This window comes from Chiloscyllium punctatum, chromosome 12, assembly GCF_047496795.1.
Source record: "Chiloscyllium punctatum isolate Juve2018m chromosome 12, sChiPun1.3, whole genome shotgun sequence".
Classification (NCBI taxonomy): Eukaryota; Metazoa; Chordata; class Chondrichthyes; order Orectolobiformes; family Hemiscylliidae; genus Chiloscyllium; species Chiloscyllium punctatum.
This window is the reverse complement of record NC_092750.1, coordinates 18,193,263-18,216,374: the sequence shown is the minus strand read 5'-3', so window position 1 is coordinate 18,216,374 and position 23,112 is coordinate 18,193,263. Positions and strand designations below refer to the sequence as shown.

General features: G+C 41.9%; 1 protein-coding gene across 4 annotated transcripts in view; it reads left to right on the top strand.

The window, feature by feature from the left end:
* The window catches only part of slc26a6 (solute carrier family 26 member 6), a 160,835-nt gene that overhangs the window by 102,678 nt on the left and 35,045 nt on the right, over positions 1 to 23,112 (top strand). For all 4 annotated transcript variants that reach the window (XM_072581954.1, XM_072581953.1, XM_072581956.1 and 1 more), the window contains exons 3-9: positions 1,019 to 1,158; positions 1,971 to 2,081; positions 3,382 to 3,563; positions 4,918 to 5,082; positions 18,568 to 18,720; positions 21,126 to 21,208; positions 22,301 to 22,448. In XM_072581954.1, the coding sequence (XP_072438055.1) occupies positions 1,019 to 1,158; positions 1,971 to 2,081; positions 3,382 to 3,563; positions 4,918 to 5,082; positions 18,568 to 18,720; positions 21,126 to 21,208; positions 22,301 to 22,448 (982 nt within the window). The remainder of the gene's footprint in view (positions 1 to 1,018; positions 1,159 to 1,970; positions 2,082 to 3,381; positions 3,564 to 4,917; positions 5,083 to 18,567; positions 18,721 to 21,125; positions 21,209 to 22,300; positions 22,449 to 23,112) is intronic.

Genomic DNA, 23,112 nt, shown 5'->3' with positions numbered 1-23,112 from the left:
TTCAGCTTTTTTGAATCCTTTCTACTCTTCAATAAATAACCTTCCACTTGTCAGGACCGTTCCAGTATCCTTAAGTCTTGCACACAAGACACATTGGTCCATCAACTTGTCCTTGCTAATGTACAGTCAGCCACGTTGCTATAGACTTGATATCACATATATAGTGTCAAGATTAGTGGTGCTGGAAAAGCACAGCAGGTCAGGCAGCATCCGAGAAGCAGGGAAATCAATGTTTTAGGAAAATGCCCTTCATCAGAATATGATGAAGGGTTTTTTCCTGAAATGACAATTACCCTGCTCCTCGGATGCTGCCTGACCTGCTGTGCTTTTCCAGCACCACTAACTTTGACTCTGATCCCCAGCATCTGCAGTCCTCACTTTCACCTATCACATGTATAGGCCAGACCAGGTAAGAATGGTAGATTTTCTTCCCATAAGGACATTAGTAAATCAAATATTCTTCCTTACAAAGGAAAATCAATGATAGTTGGCACAGTCATCATTACAAAGACTCCCTTAATATTCCCGATTTTATTAGGTGAATTTAAGTTTCACCAGCAGAGTTTGAACATATGTCTCTACATTACTAGGATGGGCCTCTTGCTTACTAGCATAATTCTACTACCATTACACCACTACCTTCCAAATCTACACATTATCATTTTCTTCAACAAGAGAAGATTGAAACAAAATATTACAGATGCTGGAAATCTGAAATCTTGTACTGGTCTTGAAGCATTAACTCTGTTTCTCTCTCCACAGATGCTGCCAGATGTGTTTAGTTTCTCTAGCACTTTCTGTTTTTATTTCAATGGGAGTGTTTTGATATCTTTTCATTGAAAACATCATGTACATTTTTGTCTCTTGTGGACAAACTTATTGTCTGAGCATGTATTTAAGATTTCGAGGTGTCATTACCAGAGAGATTTCAAACAAATTATCACAAATTGATCAAAATACATCCAACTTGAATAACAATCTAATCTACGCTTAGTTAACACTGATCTTTTTTTTTCAGATGCTCAGGCCCTAAAGCCAAATCCTTTCTGTTCAAGTTTATCCCAATCCTCCATTGGTTGCCCAAGTATCCCTACCGAGAATGGCTATTAGGCGATATCTGCTCCGGATTCAGTGTTGGAATTGTGCAATTACCACAAAGTGAGCACTTTCTCTTTTATAAATGTCACAAAATGTTAACTGCAGCCCCTCTTATTGCTACATGAGTACCCCTAACAATGTAATCAATGTGTTTTAGAGCAACAAAATAGGATGAAATCTCAAAGCATTGTAATTACACTTAAAGAGTGCTGAGCAGGCAGCATTACTTTGGTCAGTCATTATACATTGCATCCCATATTCAGCTTCATTAAAATCCAGAGAGCCGAACAAGGAGATAGGATCTATAACTGGAGTGACACTAATACTGCTGAAAGAAAGCTGCCTGCAGCAGGGGGTCCATAGGGAAAGAGGAATAAATAAGTCAGTCCTGTACCATGTAATACATCAAGGATGATCCCAAAAGGATCATCATAAGCATTAGGGTATCATAAGTATTAGGGTTCGGAAGGAAGAGGTTTGTGGTGTTTCACCCACCTTGACTTCCAATTGGTGAGAGGCTGAAAATGTGTTGCTGGAAAATCACAGCAGGTCAGGCAGCATCCAAGGAACAGGATTCCTGAAGAAGGGCTCATGCCCAAAACGTCGATTCTCCTGTTCCTTGGATGCTGCCTGACCTGCTGTGCTTTTCCAGCAACACATTTTCAGCTCTGATCTCCAGCATCTACAGTCCTCACTTTCTCCTATTGGTGAGAGGCTCCAAGGTAACTGAACAGAAAGGAACACATCGCAAACATTAAAATAGGGAAATAGTTAATCATTTTAGGTCTTAAGTATCTAATACTTTCTAAACATCTTAACTTACATGATGAAATAAATGGTATGGTGTATAAATATTTAATTTTGTTTTGCAGGTATGGCATATGCTCTTTTGGCAGCTGTTCCCCCTGTCTATGGACTTTATACTTCCTTCTTCCCAGTGCTTATATACTTTATATTTGGAACATCCAGACATGTCTCAGTTGGTGAGCTACCGCTTTATAAAACAACGTGCCCTATTTGCTCTAATTTTGCTGAGATACTGAATGCTTGATTCATTAGGGAAAGGAATCTATGCCAAAACATCTTGCCGCAGCCTTGTCAGTCTCTAATCTTCAAAAGATACATTTGTTATTGGAATTCCTTGTTATATTTCCTCCAAATTGGCTAATATTTCTAACCTGATCAATCACCTGCAACCATTTAAACTTGGAAGTGATTATTCAGTAGTCAGGAAGAAACTAGTTTCTCCAACTGTTTGTAAGAGGCCCAATTTAAAGATAACCTTTCCATGTTGTTTCCATATCTGACGTACCCACTCCAGATAGGTCACCTGTTGTCTCTTGTTTGCAATGGCTTACCTATGCTTTTCACTAACATACACCTCACACCATTCAGTTTAAAGAGACACTCACGCTACAAAGCTACTCAGGTTGATCCCTGCCCTCCTTGTACAGCTGTTAGCCCATAGTTTGAATAGGGCAGTGGTCAAAGCTCCCTTTCAACTTCATCTTTAGATTCTCTATGGAAAAGCCTACCCATACACTCCTGTATTCCCTTCGTACTATTCCAAATGGGGACCATTCATACTAACTACTTCTAATGTTGCTTAGCTTGGTGCAACCATCACTTCACTACAAGCGGAATGTGGCTTCTTGAAAGGTATTCTTTTTTGACAGAGTTAACAATGATGTTGTAGTAACATCACTGGACTAGTTAATGCTCTGGGAATGACAGTTCCAATCCCAGTACAGCAACATATGAAATTTAAATGCAGCTGATCATAGAGTATCTAGAATGATAAGTTAGTTTTGGTTTCGGTGATTGTAAAACTCTCATCAATTTTTGTAAAAACCCTTTCATTCCCTTTTGTCCTTTAGAAAAGGATCATCCTTACCCTGTCTGGCCTGCATGTGACTCCAGACCCACACAATGTGCTTAACTCTCAGCTGCCCTCTGAAATGGCTCAGGAAGCCCCTCAGATTGAGGGCAATCAGGGATGGGCAAAATATTGTTACTGATAGCCACAACACAAGAAGAAAAAAAGAAATTCAACTCCATGTAAATACTGGCTAAGAATCATTATGTGCAGGATGTCTTTATATCATTGCATTGAGGGTAACGTTTCAATGTGCTATAAAGGGTTATGCTGTGTCAGTGATTCAACATCAAGGTGATATTCATAGTATTTTTGATAGTTAAAAGTGAAAGGAAATTCATAACCTATGATCTAAATCAGAATATCTTATGCAAAATGATGCTTATATTTTGCCACCTTTGACACAGGCTCCTTTGCAGTACTAAGTGTTATGCTGGGCACAATAACTGAGAGGATAGCCCCAGATGAGAACTTTTTGATCAATTCTCACAACATTACAAATGGAACGGCAGAAATTGACACCGTGGCACGGGATTTAATGAGGGTGAAAGCAGCATCGATGGTTACCTTCTTGTGCGGGATCTTTCAGGTGAGTTAACTTCTTGTTGCAAGAAAGAGAGGACTTAGCATTCATGGTGGGACGGGGGTAGTGGGGGGAAAGCGGGGAAGAGAGAAGGAACAGAATCAGGATTAAATGCTGCAGAATGCCAAAGTAATCAATCAGATCGACTTGAAATTGTGCTTGCATGCAGACCAGATAAGAAATTGCAGTATCCCCAGGTTTCAGGGAAATGATTAAGTCTAAGGCAATAAATTCCACCTCTGTTGTAATCTTCAGCCCATCCCTTTAGCTGTCCATCATTATTTATGCAACCCCTGTTCTTCATCACTCATTATCCATCCAGCTTCATCCAACATCAATTTGCCTTTTATGAAACCACTTGTTTTCTACTCACACATTGCATTATTGCACTGAGAAGTTACAGTCACAGTGATTCAGAGATAATAATTGGGGGTCACAGCACTCAGGCCTGTCTCTTGTTCCTTTATCCTGGTGTCTGAACAGCGTGGCCATGGGAAATTGATCGTTGGGCAATAAGACTTAAATGAAACAAGAGAGAGAGTTCAGTGGCATAATCCAACAAAGAGTAGAACAGTGCCAATTACTAAGTTGTTTATCAAGGGCTAGTGATTTGAGAGACAGAGGTCCTCTCAGGAACATTCATGACCGAATAATAGAATGTGAGTTAACATGTACAATCCTCCAAAATGAAATAATAGTGAACTATCTGCAAGATTTTAGGAAATTCTCACTGCCAGAAAATAATAGGTTAAATCATTCTATTTTGCTTGGACCCTTCTACTTGTTAAATGGGAGAGGGGTTGACCCTGATTCCTGGCGTATTGCCTTGAGTTCTTTCCTGTAATGCAAAAATATGGGAATAGTTTACAGCGAAACAGACTGATGGGATGCATAATACATGAGGTCATAATGGGTGGGGTCCAGAACAGGTGGGATGCATTTCGGGCAGTGTTTACAACAGGCAATGTGTACACACAGGCAGGATACCTGACAGACGGTGGGGGCGGTCTATTATACTGTTTTGATCCACTGCCGAATAAAGTTGTATCTGGCTTATATAGAACTTTATCCAATCCACAAGGAACACGGTTTTCAACAAGATAAAGTTTTGTTGAATCCTTGATCTCTCTAAATTGCCTGTGCTCACAAAGGATATGCAATATAGTTAAGAGTGACAATAGTTGCTGATTAATGAAAACTTTGTTATCTTGCTGTTTTCCAAATACAGAGCAGCAGTACAGACACACACAACTTTCTCAAAGGAGAAAGTGCGACATGGATCTTAGGTTGCATAGATTATCACTGGGGCAGAACCATCGTCATTGTATCAATAACCATTTTTCTTCTTCAATCTATGCAGATCCTGTTGGGATTGATACGGTTTGGATTTGTTGTCACATACCTGTCTGACCCTCTTGTCCGAGGTTACACAACTGGTGCAGCAATCCATGTGCTGGTGTCACAACTGAAGTATGTGTTTGGCATTTCAATTGCTAGAAAGAATGGGCCCCTCGCATTAATCTATGTGAGTAAAAGGTGGCTTTATGTGGTGTGAACTATAAATGTGCGACCTCCGATAAATTCTGAACTACTGCTTCAAATCATTGTCATGTGTTACATTGTATTGTAATCTCCAAAACAGGGCTAAATCAACAACAAACTGCAGTAAATAGTACCTTTACTGTTGTACAGTCCCAAAGCACTTCGAAAAATTAACTAAACAAAATTTGACATTGAGCCAAAGAAATAGGACCAATATTATTGTGAAGAAACAGGACGAATGAAAGGACAATTGACCAAATTCTTGATAAAATAAATAGGTTTTATGTAGCAATTTAAAAGAGAAGAGACTTAAAGAGGAAATTACAGAGTTTCAGACCCAGATGACTAAAGGCAGGTCAGTTGGGACAAAAGAAGTAAAAGAGGCAAGAATTATAGGAATGCAAAGTTTTAGGAGCATTGTAGTTTGGAGGTGGTTATCAAGATAGAGAAGGGCAAGATATTGATGGGATTTGGACATAAAGAAAAGAAATTTCAATTTGCTGCTTTGTTCATTCATGAGCACAGGAGTGAATGGGACTTGGCATGAGTTAGACAATAAATCAAACAACTGAAAGACATACTGTACAACGTACATTGATGTATTGCTCAATCTCAACTAAAATGCCTACATTTTTTTGTAGAGTACTCAATACTCTCATGTTCAATGCATAGAGCTTCTGTTTTGGTTGATCTATACATAACAAAATAATGAAGAAAGAAATATCATTCAAATCAACCAAATTCTGGAAAATATTACTGACTTCATCTTTCAACAGCAGCAGCATTTGAATGGCAATGGTTGTCAGTTATTTTAAATCAACCTGGTCTGACATACCTCCAAGATGGTGACACATGAACCTAGACCTTCTGACCCAAGGCAGGGACACTATCCCTGTGCCATAAAACTCTCATTGAGCACTTGTTTCATGCCCCACCTAACTTTCTCTTACAAAACCAGTGGGATACTTAATGAGCTAATCAACTCACAATGACACATTTCCAGCATCAAAGAAGATTAAAGTTAGTCATGTTTGTCCTACTGTCGACTTCACCCAATGCATTCAACATCATGATGAATGGGGACTAAAGGTGAAATGAATCCTTCAAGAATATAAAGTATGAACTACTTGCAATTACCATTTCTCAGAAAGGGCACAGCATGCAGCCAAGTATAACAATAATTGTTCGTTAATAAACCTTATTAGCCAGACTGATCCTCCAGATGGATGCAATCACCAACATGGATGCTCATAACTCTGTCAAAGACTACAGGTACCAGGGAGGCAGACTGCAAAATAACACTTAGATTGTAATGTGAGCACCAGCATGATATAAATAAACTCACCAAAACATTGGAGCAACAGTAGGCCATTCAGCCCCTGGACCTTGTTCTGTCATTGAGTGACATTGTGGCAAGGATATACACCTATATGTATGTTGCCTTGCAGACTTAACATCCTTGCTAAGACAGTAAAAATCAATTTACCTCAGGTTATAATTGTCAGTTCAACTAATGTGGGAGAGAGTTTCACACATCTATCACCACCTGTGTTAAAAAGTATTCCCTAATTTCTCCCTTGAATGACCTGGCTCTTCTCTTAGACAAGCCTAATATAGAGTTTCTCTTTATGTACTCTGTCGATTTCTTTCAATGACCTGAAAAAGAAAGAAACCTATACTGCAGTCAGATGCAGCAGTGAATCTGCACAGCTACTGCCTTTGCTGTTTGGGTTCAAGTATTTCTGGACATCGAAGAGCATGTAAAAAAAATTAACAGACAGTGAAATTCACACCTAACCTTGGAGGAGCATGTGTGGGAGAGCTCACAGCACTGGAGCAGATCAGTGCATACTTTTTAAATGTCACCTTGCAGTCTTTTTCAATAGTGAGTGGAGGGGGTTCTTTTAGGGTTATATGTTTAATTAAGATCTGTCTCTTGATTAAAATTTAAAAATATAAAGCATAGGTACTAAGTTAGCCTGGAGCTAACCAGGATTCAAACACTGTTGGAAGTGTTTTGTAGAGCAGGAAGACTGCACTATTTACTGTAGATCGTTAAGGTGCAAAGATGGCCTTTAGTAGAGTGATGTGGTCTTCCTGTCTGATGTGGGAGATTAGGGAGAGTTTCCATGTTACTGATGATTATGTCTGCAGTAAGTGTGATTGGTTGTGAATGCTATCAGATCACATGGCAGTCTGAGTGACTGTTAGAGGCAATGAGGAATTTATAGGAGCTAGGGGGTGTGATGGATGGTAGTTATATTTAGGGAGAAAAGCCGCAGATAGAGTCAGGTAGATTGGTTACCACCAGGATAGGTATGAGAGGGAGGCAAGTAGTGCAGGAGTCTCCTATGGTTATCCCCATCTCAAACAAGTATGCTGTTTTGGAAAATGTAGGGGGTGATGGACTCTCAGGGGAACGTAGCACAAACAGTTTCTGGTCCTGAGACTGGCCCTAATGTAACAAGGGGTACGTCAGGTTCCAAGCGATCGATTGTGATAGGGGACTTTCTAGTCAGGGGCGCAGGCTGAGGTTTCTGTGGCCGACAATGGGAAATCAGAATGGTGTATTGTCTCTCTGATGCCAGGATCAGGGATATCTTGGACAATGTACAAAATATTCTCAAAAGGGAGTGGAACCAGCAGGAGGCCATTGTACGCATTGGAACTAATGACATAGGAAGGAAAATGGATGAGATTCTGAAGGGAAAATATAGGAAGTTAGGCAGGAATTTGTAAAGGAAGTCATCGAGGTTAGTAATATCTGGATTACTCCCAGTGCTACAAGCTAGTGAGGGTGGGAATAAGAGGATAGAGCAGATGAATATGTGGCTGAGGAGCTGGTGTAGGGGAGAAGGATTCACATTTTTTGATCATTGGAATCTCTCCTGGGATAGAAGTGATCTGTATGAGAAGGACGGATTGCATCTGAATTGGAAGGGGACTAATATTCTGGCAGGTAGATTTGCGAGAGCTACTTGGGAGGATTTAAACTAATAAGGTGGTGGGCTGGGACCCACGGAAATAGTGAGGAAAGAGATCAGTCTGAGACTGGTACAGTTGGGATAAGGAGCAAGCCAACCAGTCAGGGCAGGAAGGAACAAAGCAGAGAACAAGGTAAATTAAACTGCATTTATTTCAAAGCAAGAGGCCGAACAGGGAAGGCAGATAAATTCAGGGCATGGTTATGAACATGGGACTGGGATATCATAGCAATTACAAAGACATGGCTCAGGGATGGACAGGACTAGCAGCTTAATGTACCAGGATTCAAATACTGTTGGAAGGACAGAAAGGGGGCAAGAGAGGAGGGGGAAGTGGTGTTTTTGATAAGGAATAGCATTACGTCTGCACTCAGAAAGGATACACCTGGGAATACATCCAGGGAAGATATTTGGGTAGAACTGAGAAATCAGAAAGGGATGATCACCTTATTGGGATTGTACTATAAACAGAACAGGATGATTACCTTATTGAGATTGTACTAATGCAACCCAATAGTCAATGAGAAATTAAGAAACAAATTTGTAAGGAAATCTCCATTATCTGTAAGAACGGTAATGGTATTTTAAAAATATATTAAGGACAAAAGGATAACTAGGGAGAGAATAGGCCCCATCAAAGATTTGCAAGGCAACTTATGGAACCAGAAGAGATTGGCGAGATACTAGGAGTATTTTGTATCAATGTCTATATTACAGAGGAGGAGGTACTGGATGTCTTAAGATGCATAAAGGTGGATAAATCTCAAGGACCTGATCAGGTATACCCTTGAACTCTGTGGGAAGCTAGGAAAATGATTGCTGGGCCCGTTGCTAAGATATTTAGATCATCAATAGTCACAGGTGAGGTGCAGGAAGACTGGAGGTTGTTTAACGTGATGCCACTATTTAAAAAAGGTGGTAAGGAAAAGTCAGGGAAGTATAGACCGATGAGTCTGACATCAGTGGTGGGCAAGTTGTTGGAGAGAATCATGAGGGACAGGATTTACATTTATTTGGAAAGGCAAGGACAAATCCTGGGATAGTCAACATGGCTTTGTGCATGGGAAATCATGTCTCACTAATTTGATTGAGTTTTTTTGAAGAAGTTATGAGCAGGATCGATAGTGCAGAACAATGGAGGTGATCTATATGGACTTCAGTATGGCATTCGACAAAGTTCCTCATGGTAGACTGGTTAGCAAGATTACATCATATGGAATACAGAAAGAACTAGCCATTTGGATACAGAACTGGCTCGAAGGTAGAAGATAGAGAGTGGTGGTGGAGGGTTGGATTTCAAACTGGAGGCTGTAACCAATGGTGGGCCACAAGGGTTGGTGCTGGGTCTACTGCTTTTCATCATTTATATAAATGGTTTGAATGTGAACATAGGAGGTATAGTTAGTTAGCTTGCAGATGACACTAAAATTTGAGGTGCAGTGGACAGCAAAGGAGGTTACCTCAGATTACAACAGGATCTTGATCAGATGGACCAATGGGCTGAGGACTGGCAGATGGAGTTTAATTTAGATAAATGCAAGGTGCTATATTTTCGAAAGGTAAATCAGAGCAGGACTTATACACTTCATGTCAAAGGTATGGTGCTGGAAAAGCACAGTCGATCAGGTAGCCTCTGAGAAGCAGGAGAGTCAATATTTTGAGCATAAGCTTTTCATCAGGAATGTGTGGGGGGGAGGGTGCCAAGGGAGACTGAGAGATAAATTGGAGGGGGCTGGGGCTTGGGAGGAGGTAGCTAGGAATGCAATAGATGGATGAAGGTGGGGGGTGATGGTGATAGGTTGGATTGGAGGGTGGAGCAGATAGATGGGAAGGAAGATGGACAAGTAGGACAGGTCAAGAGGGTGGTTGGATCTGGGATAAGATGGGGGGAGGGAAGGTGAGGAAACTGTTGATTCCCTGTGGTTGGAGGGTCCCAAGGCAAAAGATGAAGTGTTCATCCTCCAGGCGTCGGGTGGCTAGGATTTGGCATTGGAGGAGGCCCAGAACTAAGTGTCCTTGGCAGAGTGAGAGGGGGAGTTGAAGTGATCAGCCACAGGGCGGTGGAGTTGTTTAGTGGGTGTGTCCCAGAGATGTTCTCTGAAACGTTCTGTTTCCCCAAAGTAGAGGGAACCACATTGAGTGCAACGAACACAGTAGATGAGGTGTTTGGAGGTGCAGGAAAATCTTTACCAGATGTGGAAGGATCCATTAGGGCCTTGGATTGAGGTGAGGGGGGAGGTCTGGGCATATTTTTACACCTCTTGCAGCAGTAAGGAAAGGTGCTGGGAGTGGAGGGTGAGTTGGTGTGAGGGGCTAGGATGGAGTCGTGGAGGGAATAGTCTCTGTGGAATGTTGAAAGGGGTGGGGAAGGAAATATATCTCTGGTGGTTAGGTCTGACTGTAGGTGGCACTGCCAGAGGATGATGCATTGTATCCAGAGGTGGGTGGGTTAGAAGGTAAGGACCAGGGGTGTGTTGGCCTTGTTGCAGTTGGAGGGGTGGGGTACAAGGGCAGAGGTGTAGGAAGTTGAGGATATGTACTGGAAGGCATTGTTGACCACTTAGGAGGGGAAATTGTCCTTGAGGTAGGAGGTCATCTGGGATGTTCTGGAGTAGAATTCATCCTTCTGGGAGCAGATCCTGGGGAGCATTTCAGAGAACATCTCTGAGACACACACACTAAACAAAACCACTGCTCTATGGCCAATCACTTCAACAACCCCTCCCACACCACCAAGCACATGCAAGTCCTGGGCTGCCTTCACCACCAAATCCTAGTCACCCGATACCTGGAGGAAGAACACCTCATCTTCTGCCTGGGACTCTCCAACGAGATAGGATCAATGGAGATTTCACCAGTTTCCTTCTCTCCCCTCCCCCTACTTTATCCCAGATCCAACCCTCCAACTCAGCACCACCCTCTTGATCTGTCCTACTTGTCCAGCTTCCTTCCCACCTATCCATTCAACCCTCTACTCTGACCTATGATCATCACCCCCCCCCCCACCTTCATCTACCCATCGTGTTCCGAGCTTCCGTCCCACCAGTCCTACCCCCCGCATTTCTGATGAAGAGCTTATGCTCAAAATGTCTATTCTCCTGCTCCTCAGATGCTGCCTCACCAACTGTGCTTTTCCAGTGCCATACTTTTGACTCTGATCTCCAGCATCTGCAGTCCTCACTTTCTCCTTATACACTTAATGGTAAGATCCTGGGAGTGTTGCTGAACAAAGAGACTTTGAAGTGTAGTTTCATAGTTCCTTGAAAGTGGAGTCTCTGGTAGATAGGATAGTAAAGTAGGCATTTAGTTTGCTTTCCTTAATTGGTCAGAGTGTTGAGTACAGGAGTTGGGAGGTCATGTTGCAGCTGTACAGGACATTGGTTGGGCCACTTTTGGAATAATGTGTACAGTTCTAGTCTCCCTCCTACAGAAAGAATGTTGTGAAACTTGAAAGGATTCAGATTTGCAAGGATGTTATCAGGGTTAGAGGGTTTGAACTATAGGGAGAGGCTGAATAGGCTGGGGTTGTTTTTTTCTGGAGCATCACAGACTGAGGGATGACCTTATAGAGGTTTATAAAATCATGATGGACAGGGATAGGCTTTTTCTCTGGATTGCAGGAATCCAGAACGAGAGGGCATTGGTTTAGGGTGAGAGGGGAAAGGTTTAAAAGGGACTTAAGGGAAATGTTTTCACACAGAGGGTGTTGTGTGTATGGAATGTTCTGCCAGAGGAAGTGGTGGAGGCTGGTACGATTACAAGGTATCTGGATGTGTATATGAATAAGAAGGATTTAGAGAGATGTGAGCCAAGTGCTGGCAAATGGGACTGGATTAATTTAGGATATCTGGTCAGCATGACGTGTTGGACCAAAGGGTCTGTTTCCATACTGTATCGCTGTATGAATCTATGATCTCAGTCAAGAACTCCACACCATTCCATATTCCAGAAGACACAAATTATCCTATGTCAAAATCACCTACAAATAGCCTGTTCTTGCTTTAAACTGATAAAAATGAGGAGATTCCAAAGGGTAATTAAGGCTATTTCTGAGTTCTGAAAGTAATAAAGCTTTTAAATTGAATTCAAATGGTCACCCTAGATAATTGGAGCTTATGTCTCATACTTATTCTCCTTCAAAAGAAGCTAGAGAGAATACTTTCCAGTTGAGATTGTTGCACAATGAGACAACAGGCAATGAACAAAGCCCCATCTATCCAACAGTCTCAATAATCCCTTATCAAAACCAAATAGGTTAATAAAACACAGTAAATTTCATGGTTAATATTGTTAATGTTTAACCAGCCAGGCTTGCTCATTAATAGAATGAGCAAGGACAGACCTAGCATTAAGGCAAAAGTTTTCACATTTTGGTTCAGATAATCTTTCAGTCTCATTCACGATCACAACTCAGACACTAACACATATTCTCTCTCATACACACACTCTCTCTCACACACACACACTCGCGTGGACACTCACTCACAGGCATATATTCCATCACACTTGTGCACACACTCTATCAAACACGCGCACACTCTTACTCTCACTCACTCTCTCTCACTCTCTCTGTCTCTCTCACACACATCTATGGGGTTAATTTGTACTTGCAGATACATTCTATTTTGTTCAAAAAGCACACTATGTGTAAACAGTCAATCCATATGATATTTTATTAGATCTTACTTTGGAAAGAGAACCAGTCTGACTCAAGGCTGGGACACAGACAGACTCCATCCTCACACCTTTAACCATTGTCTGAGCTGAGATGTCACTTTTTTTATACTGGTAAAATCTTAAGTTATCTCAGATTGTGACTTGAAAGATGTTCTGGGATTAATATATTAATCAATCGAAACCTGCGTCCCCATTCTATGCGATTAAAGACTTGACAGCAATCTAGGTTTGTTCAATACATCACATCAGTTGTAATGACACTTCGATCTTTTACTTATAAATTCTGTGTCCTATGATCCTGCCCCACTAGCTACCTGATTAAGGAGCAGCGCTCTGAGAGCTTGTACTTACAAATAAACCTGTTAGACTATAACCTGGTATCATGTAACTTTAACTTCATCCATCCCAGTCCAACATTGGCACCTCCACATCAAGTTATTTGCAGACCCATCACAGCCCTTCAAGAAAGGTACCTGGTACAACAATGCAGTCAAACCTCCATAATAACTACTTCAGTTCAAAGTTTGGGAGAAGATTTGTAGCTTGGGTGCTCGTTGTTGTGGTTCTGGTCGCCGAGCTGGGAATTTGTCTTGCAAACGTTTCATCCCCTGTCTAGGTGACATCCTCAGTGCTTGGGAGCCTCCTGTGAAGCGCTTCTGTGCTGTTTCCTCCTGCATTTATAGTGATTTGTATCTGCCGCTTCTGGTTGTCAGTTTCAGCTGTCCGCTGAAGTGGCCGGTGTATTGGGTCCAGGTCCACCTAGAGGCATGGCACTCATCCACAGACTCTATCAACAAACACATCGACCTGGACCCAATATACCGGCCACTACAGCGGACAGCTGGAACTGACAACCGGAAGCGGCAGAGACAGGCCACTATAAATGCCGGAGGAAACATCACAGAAGCGCTTCACAGGAGGCTCCCAAGCACTGAGGATGTCACCTAGACAGGGGACGAAACGGTTGCAAGACAAATTCCCAGCTCAGCGAACAGAACCACAACAACTACTTCAGTTAGAAGTAAAGAACAAACCATAAGTACTATCCCAAGAGATCACACTAATATTTATTATTGCGAAGTGGCTGATAGAGGATGAAGCCATATTAAACAACAGAAAATTCAGAGGAAGGCTCGCTCGACCCGAAAAGGTAACTTTGATTTCTCTCCACAGATGCCGCCAGACCTGCTGAGCTTGTTCAGCCCTCTTGGTTATTAAACAGAAAATTCAGTTTGGCTTGTAAGGCCTTCATCATTAAAATAACCTTGAGGCTCAGTCAGCCTTTTTTTATATAGCATTCCCCCAACCCACCGTCCTATATAGCTTCTGTCGAGGTTTGTTGAAGTGCAGTTACCTTCTTCCCTACTACTCATGTAGACATTCCTCATCTCCCTAAAGACCACAAAGCCAAAAGGGCAAGGAGGAAAATATTTATTGTTAGCAATTTGCCATGTGCTGCCTGAAAGAGTAATGGAAGCAAATTCAGCAGGGTAGCTTTCAAGAGGAAACCGGATAAACATTGAGAAGTAAACAATTTACAGAGCGATGAATAAAGAGCAAGGGAGTTGGGACTAATTGACTAGCTCTGTCAAGAGCTGGCAGAAGCAAAATAAGTTGAATGGCCTCCCCCTGTGATGTATGATTCTGTTGTGAACCTAGAAAGTGAGCACAGACAAGATAAGATATAGGAACAGAATTAGGCCATTTGACCCCTTGAGTCTGCTGAGTCATTGCTGATATGTTTCTCAACACCCTTCTCCTACATCTCCCTGTATTCCATGATCCTCTTACTATTCAAGAACCTTCCATCACCACTAATCCAGAATCCAAGAACCTATCTATCTCTGTCTTAAATACACTCAATGATTTGGCCTCCACAGCCTTCTGTGGCAATGAGTTCCACAGACTGACTGCCCTCTAGCTAGAGAAATTCCTCCTTATCTCAGTTCTGAAAGGTCGTCCCTTCACTCTGAGTTTGTGCCCTCAGGTTCTAATATCTCCTATTGGCAGAAACATTTCTCAACATCCCCTCTATCCAGGCTTCTCAGTATTCGGTAAGTTCCAATGAGATCCTCTCTCATCTTTCTAAACTTCATCAATTACAGACTAAGGATTCTCAATTGTCCTCATATGACAAGCCCTTTATCCCCGGGATCATTCTCATAAACCTCTTCTGGACTACCTCCAAGGCCAGCATAACCCTCCTTTGATATGGAGCTGAAAACTGCTCACAATATTCCAAATGTAGTCTGACCAGAGTCTTATACAGCCTCAGTAGCACATCTACTCTCTTGTATTCTAGCCTTCATGAAATGAATGCTAATATTACATTTAATTTCTTAACTGCCAACTGAACCTGCATGTTAAACCTAAGAGAATCCTGAACTATGACTTCCAATATTTGCTTTGTACTTCAAGTTTACGAAGCTGTTCCCCATTTAGAAAATAGTCCATGCCTCTATTCTTCTTACCAAAGTGCATAACATCACCCTTTCCCTGGTAATATTCCATCTGCCACCTTTTTACCCACTCTGTTAGCATATCCAAGTCCTTCTAAAGCCTCCCAGCTTCCTTGACATTATCTTTCCTTCCACTTTCCTTAGTGTCATTTGAATACCCATAATGTTGAATACCTTCAACATTGCCCTCAATTCCTTCGACCAGGTAGTTAATATACAACATGAACAGTCATGGTCCCAATAAGGAGTCCTGCAGAATTCTGCTAGTCATTAACTGCCATCCTGAAAAAGACTCCTTTATCCCTAGTCGCTGCCTTCTGACAGTCAGGCAATCCTTTCTCCCTGCCAATACCTTGCTCCTAACACCATGGTCTCACCTTATTTACCAACCTCCTGTGCAGCACATAGTTAAAGGCCTTTTGGAAATCCAAATAGATCATGTCCACTGGCTCTCCTTTGTCTACCTCACTTGTTACCTCCTCAAAGAATTCGGACAGATTTGTCAGGCATGACCTCCCCTTGATGAAGCCATGCTGACTCAGTTCTATTTTACCACGTGCTTCCAAGCACTGTGTAATCTCGTCCTTATTAATGCACTATAAAATCTTACCAACGACCAAGGTCAGGCTAACCAGCCTATAATTTCCCATCCTATGCCTTTCTCTCTTTTTAAACAGGGGTGTAACATTAGACATTTTCCAACCCTCTGGGACCCTCCCTGATTACAGTAATTCCTGAGAGATCACCATCAATGCCTCCACAATCTCCTCAGCGATCGCCTTCAGAACTCTGGCATGTAATACATCCAGTCCAGGTGATCTATTGACCTTCAGACATTTCAACTTTCCCAGCACCTTCTCCTTAGATGTTCAACCTAGTGGCATCAGAGCTCAGCCCAGCCACATTAGTCATGAATGAGTGACCAATCATCAAGAAACAGCAGGTGCTGATTTTTCCCTCCCAAACCGAGGGTACTAAGACCATTACAGGATCCCTGTCACCGCGGTTGAGATTGCTCACTCAGCCGAGAACAAACCCTGACCCTGGAACCCTCAGTTCTGTTAGCTTTCTTTCATTTTAAGAGCCAGACCATCTGTAGTGTCCCTGTTTAGAACTTCTCTAGTGAGGTCAGCTGAAATAACTATGCAGCCAGCACAAGGTGTTAATGAAGGTAACTAAAAATTCAACTGAACTAACATATAGAACCACAGAATTGTTACAATGCCAAAGGAGGCCATTAGGCCCATCACGTCAACTCCAGCTCTCCGAGCATTTTAACTCAGTGTTAATCTCTTCACTTTTCCCAGGATCCTAAATAATCATCCAAAGCCCTCTTGAATGGCTCAGCTGAACCTGCCTCCACCACACTCTAAGTAGTGCATTCCATACCAGAACCATTTGCTGCGTGAGGTTTTTCCTCACTTCACATTTTCTTCTTTTGCACAACTTTGAAATTGTGCCCTCCAGTTCTCGATCCATTAATGAACAAAGAATCGTTTCTTCCAGGTCACTCTGTCTAGAACCCTCATGATTTTGAAAACATCCATAAAATCTTCTTTTAGCTTTCCCCTCTCCAAGGAAAACACTCTCTGCTTCTCTGATCTTTCCCTGTAACTGAAGAGTTGCATTGTTGGAATATTCTCATAAACCTCTGTTGCACTCTCTCCAATGTCTCCACATCTTTGACACAGTGTGGCATCCAGAACTGTGCACAACGCTTTGGATGAGGTCTAACCAGTGTCTTCTCTAAATTCTGTGCTCTTGTACAGTTAGGTTCAGTTAGCTTGGATGGCTGGTTTACAATACAGAGAGGCACCAACAGCAACAAGTTTAATTCCCACTCTCGCTGAAATTACCATGAAGGTTCTCTATTCTCAACCTTGCTACTCACCTCACAGCTGGACCTAATTAACAATGGGCCTAATTCCCTCAGGTTAAACTCACTATTATCTCACTTTATTGAGAAGGCATTCCCTCTGACACAATGGCGACTTTGCCTTTACCCCGTGCACATATTTCTGAAAGATAGAACATTGCTTGCTTTATTAACAACCTTTACTACATATCCTGCCACCTCTAATGACTCATGTGCATATCCCCAGGTCACTCATGTACCTTGCTTTGGAATGGTATCCTTTATTTTATGCTGCCTCTTTGTGGTCTTTTTATCAAAATGCATCACATTTCTCCACATTGAACTTCATCTGCCACCTACCAATGCACTCCTTCAATATCCTTTTGAAGTTCTACCCTGTCCTCCTCAGAGTTTACAGTTTTCCAAAGTTTTAGGTCATCTGCAAAGTTTGAAATTATCCCCTGAATATCAAGATCTCAATCACCAGAGAAAGCCAAGGGGCACAAGATCCCCTGGGGAAACGACACTACAAATCTTCTTCCAATCTGAAAAATATCCTTTAACCAATACTCGCTGTTTCCTATCCATCAATTAATTTTATAATCACATTGCTACAATCTCTTTTATGCCAAGAACTATAACTTTCTTCTTGACTCTGTACCGAATGTTGCTTGGAGGTCCATGTCCACCAAATCAACAACATTCCCTCTCTGCTACCTCTTCAAAGATCAAAGTTAAAAATCATACAACATTGGGTTATAGTCCAACATGTTTATTTGGAAGCAGTAGCTTTCGGAGCGCTGCTCCTTCAAGGTAGCAATGGAGCAGGATCATAAGGCACAGAATTTATAGCAAAAGATTGCAGTGTCAGTTAGCTAGCTTGTCACAATTTTCCCTTAACAAATCAATGCCAACTCTTTCAAATCAATCCTCATATTTCCATGTGACTATTAATTCTATCCCAAATAATTGTTTCTTAGACATTTTCCCACCACTAAAGTTAAGCTAATTGATTCATAATTGTGGGACTAATCTTTACAAACTTTTATTGAACAAGACTTCGTCAACGCTTTGGATGAGGTCTAACCAGTGTCTTCTCTAAATTCTGTGCTCTTGTACAGTTAGGTTCAGTTAGCTTGGATGGCTGGTTTACAATACAGAGAGGCACCAACAGCAACAAGTTTAATTCCGATTAATTGCGTTGTGCAGACTGAGGTAGTGTCAGGTAGCTTTAGTCCACATCTAAGGTTTTTTGGTGGGGAGGTGGTGGTGGGTTCAGTTTGAATTCATTATCTCCTGATAATAAATTTTGACATCTGTATATGAACTAAAATTGTAAATATTATTAAAATGTGCAAACACAAACTTCAAAGAACAGAATTTCCTTCTGATCGAAGCATTGAGGGTTTTATTCCCAGTCAGCAGCAGTCCCATGGCTGTTGATTGACTGGCTTAATTGATGAGTTTATTTGTTTTTCTTCTGTCTCCTGCAGACTTTAATCGATGTGATCAAAGCATTACACTTGACGAATATTGGCACCTTGGTTGTCAGTATTATTGCTATGTCCACCATGCTTGCAGTGAAGGTGATAAACGACCGTTTTAAATCTAAGTTGCCGATACCTATTCCTATTGAACTCATTGAGGTAAATACAATAGCTTTCTCTTGAATTAGTGAGGTCAGTTTTCTTGGTGATACTCTGAGCTAATTTCCTTATATTTGCCACACACTGTCAATTCAGGACAGTAGGTGTTCAATACCAGGAATATTCCTACATCTCTCACATCTTTATCTTTCCCCTTTCTTCTAAATAGTGCAAAGGAAATAAAGTATGACAATATTTAAAATCAATAGTGTTTTGTTAAAAATATCAAAGCCAAATATTTGTCTTTAAATCAAATTTGAATTTGCTTTATAATCGCAAAAGTCATAACAAGTTTGAAATGTTAATTGTTTCTCTGTTCACTGATGCTGCCAGATCTGCTGTCTGTTTTTCTTTCAGATCTCCAGTAATTATGCTTTTATTTTGGTTATTTCTTCCCGATTTACTTCACTACTTTGAAATTTTAAAATAATAAACCTGCAATGCTTGTCGGGGAGAAAGACTCCTTGAACTGAATTTTCAGACCCCACTCAATGCTAGATTCTGACTTCCATTCCTGGCATTGGCCATTTTGGATGAGGCAGGATCAGGATTAGCAGGTTGGCCCTCCCCAATGTGATAGGTAGCTGCTTGAGCTTGTTAACAGCCTTGGAACAGCAAATTCAAGTATAAAATTAAAAGTAAAAGGGATATTTCTGTCAACATCCAGTTTCTTACACTGGTTGGGGTCTGTTTAAGTGCTTGGGAGAGGGAATTCAGTGGTAGGCCTTGGGGAACCTACATACCTCACAGCAACCTGAGTGTACATCCAGCTAAGGGCTTCTCCGACCAGGATTTCCATCTTTGGTGGTGGCGTTGTTGTTTAATACTCTCCTTCTCAATCTCTTCCCTTGCCTGAAGTCTGGTGGCCCCCAGGTTAAATCACCACCAGTCATTTCACTCTCTGATGAGAGAGCACCCCCTATGGTCTCGTAAGACTTTAGAGTCATACAGATGTACAGCATGGAAACAGACCATTCAGTCCAACCCGTACATACCGACCAGATATCCCAACCCAATCAAGTCCCACCTGCCAGCACCCCGCCCATATCCCTCCAAACCCTTCCTATTCATATCCCCATCCAAATGCCTCTTAAATATTGCAATTGTACCAGCCTCCACCACTTCCTCTGGCAGGTCATTCCATATACGTACCACCCTCTGTGTGAAAACGTTGCCCCTTAGGTCTCTTTTATATCTTTCCCCTCTCACCCTAAACCTATGCCCTCTGGTTCTGGATTCCCCGACCTCAGGGAAAAGACTTTGCCTATTTACCCTATCCATGCCCCTCATAATTTTGTAAACCTCTAAGATCATCCCTCAGTGTCCGATGCTCCAAGGAAAAGAGCCCCAGCCTGTTCAGCCTCTCCCTGTAGCTCAAATCCTCCAACCCTGGCGACATTCTTGTAAGTCTTTTCTGAACCCTTTCAAGTCTCACAACATATTTCCAATAGGAAGGAGACCAGAAATGCATGCAATATTCCAACAGTGGCCTAACCAATGTTCTGTACAGCCGCAACATGACCTCCCAACTCCTGTACACAATACTCTGACCAATAAAGGAAAGCATGCCAAATGCCTTCTTCACTATCCTATCTACCTGCGACTCCTGTGTGGGCGGCACGGTGGCACAGTGGTTAGCACTGCTGCCTCACAGCGCCGGAGACCCGGGTTCAATTCCCGCCTCAGGCGACTGACTGTGTGGAGTTTACACGTTCTCCCCGTGTCTGCGTGGGTTTCCTCCGGGTGCTCCGGTTTCCTCCCACAGTCCAAAAATGTGCAGGTCAGGTGAATTGGCCATGCTAAATTGCCCATAGTGTTAGGTAAGGGGTAGATGTAGATGTAGGGGTATGGGTGGGTTACGCTTCGGCAGGGCGGTGTGGACTTGTGTGGACTTCCACACTGTAAGTAATCTAATTTAATCCACTTTCAAGGAGCTATGAACCTGCACTCCAAGGTTTCTTTGTTCAGCAACACTCCCTAGGACCTTACCATTATGTGTATAAGTCCTGCTAAGATTTGTTTTCCCATGATGCGGTCTTTGTTTATAAATTTAAGGTTAGAAAAAAATGATTATTTGACATATCTATGTTGAACCTCCTTCTGAGTTACTTGACCTTGACTGTAGCTTGCTGTTGTTTACAAGCTGGAAGACTTGTGATTGGCTAATTAGGATGGTAAGTCAGCTGTCAAAGCTGGAGGGCCAGAGAACCTTTCTCGATACTAACTAAAGGAGAGCCCACATGAAAGTCCCAGTGAGTGACTGTTTCTGTGCCCCTAACAGAAACAGTCTCAACCTTTATGTCCCAATAGAAAGAGTGCCCCTGCATGTAAGCCAACAGTAAGTTTGGAACAGCATCATATAAATACTTCAAACTTCACTACCTTTCTGTTCTCCTCCAAAATAGGTAATAATTGCTACAGTGATTGCGTCTAATGTCGATCTAGTCGGAAAATATGGAGTACAAGTTGTGGGGAATATTCCGAAAGGGTCAGTTGAGTGTGACATATTTTCTTAAAAGGTTTAACCTTCTTAAAAGGGGATATCCGCTATCAAATCCGCTATCAAAATTTCATTTTTGTTTAATTGCTGCATTTCTCAGTTCTGTCTGCAGTAGCTTCACCAATGCTGCTTCCCAAGGAAGGATCCACGCTTAAAGGGGCCACAACAGCACACTGAGCGCAGCCATGCATTGAGAGAAAGAAATGCTTCTCATATGTACCAAGGGTTGAATTTTGTGGAGAAGATAGAAGTTCCGCATCCTTCAGGACTGTGGGCCATAAAGACCATAGTCCACCACAGTTACAGGGCTGGCAGCACTATGGTCACCTACTAGTAGCAGCTGAGACTAAGGAAAAGCTATCTGAAGGGAGTGGTATCCTCAAACAGGGGCAGGTGTTGTTAATGAAAACTAGGATTGATTTAGAAGGCCCTAAACAATTAGGTTTATTGTTTGGGTAAAGAGTGGGTTCATGTGCTAACAGCAGAGAATTTGATTTAGGGGCAGCCATTGCCAGTTGTGTGGGGTAGAGTGTAGAGGATTTGGAGGAAGGGTCCCTCTGTGGGTTATGGAGTGTCCACAAAAAAAGGGTGACCAACCCACCCATAACCTACATGGAGCCCATCAGTATTCACTGGGGCCATCAATTAGACCTCAAAGAAGGACCTCTTCTTGGATCTCTCATTTCACTGGTCCACACACGATCTTCAGATCCTACAGGCTCCCTAAGATGACTTGTTAACTGGCTACATCTGAAAAGATAGCCAGAGGTCTTCTGTACAGCTACATTCCCAATCTGGAATTCAGCTCGATATTACAATCCTGACACCACCAAGAAAATACAGCCCAGGATTCTATATGGGTGTTATTTGATTTTGGATACTGACAGCATTAAGGGACATGGAGCTACTATGGATGGAGGAGTTGAAGGAGAAGATCAGATATGATCTTCTTGAATGGCACAGCATGAAGGGCCAAATGGCCTACCCCAGCTCTTATGTTGTATGTTCTTTTAGTGACAGATGTTGAAGATTTCAAGCAATTTGTCCTCAGTGCTTCCTCTTTTCATTTGCCTTGTACAGCCTGCAAGCCCCAGTTCCACCTGACTTCAACCTTGCCTCCAATCTTGTGGGAGATGCTTTTGCTTTGGCCATTGTAGGATATGGCATCACAATATCACTGGGCAAGATCTTTGCATTGAAGCATGGATACCAGGTGGACAGTAATCAGGTAATACGGCAGTCTAATGATTTGGAATATAGGACCCACTGTAAGACATGCAACCCAGCAATACTGCTTCACCATTTTCCTGGTCAGTAGCAGTTTTGAGTCAAACTGTCACCTTCTCTCCTCCTCCCTTCATATGATTCCTATTGTCTCAATCGCTCCTTCAGATCCTCCTTTTTATGGAGTAAATTGCATCCTCACATTCTTTGATGTGAAGGAATTTTTCTAGGCCTCAGTTTTCCATCTTGAAGAGAATAGTGCAGGGAATTCTGTGTCCCTTTACAGAGTGATCAATGCACTCCCTTTACTGTTTTTAATGAGTGCTTTTTGGAAATCAGTCCCTTTACTGTTTTTAATGAATGCTTTTTGAAAAACATGGAATCAAGAAACAATTGTTCAATCCAGTTATCCCATTCCCTCTGCAGCTCCTGTGCTACTTATACCATTATGATCCCTAACCAAATCATTCAATCACTGATTCAGGCAGTAATGCAAAGATAAAGGTTCAAGAGAAAGAGAATACGGTGAACCTTCTAATTAACCATCCAATGCAACCAATCCAAATGGTTGATTCAATTTTACAACTCAGACTAATCAATTTTCGTAGCTGTCTCATTGACAGTCCTGAGAGTATAGGTCCTTTTTTAAAATATTCATTAAAAGGATA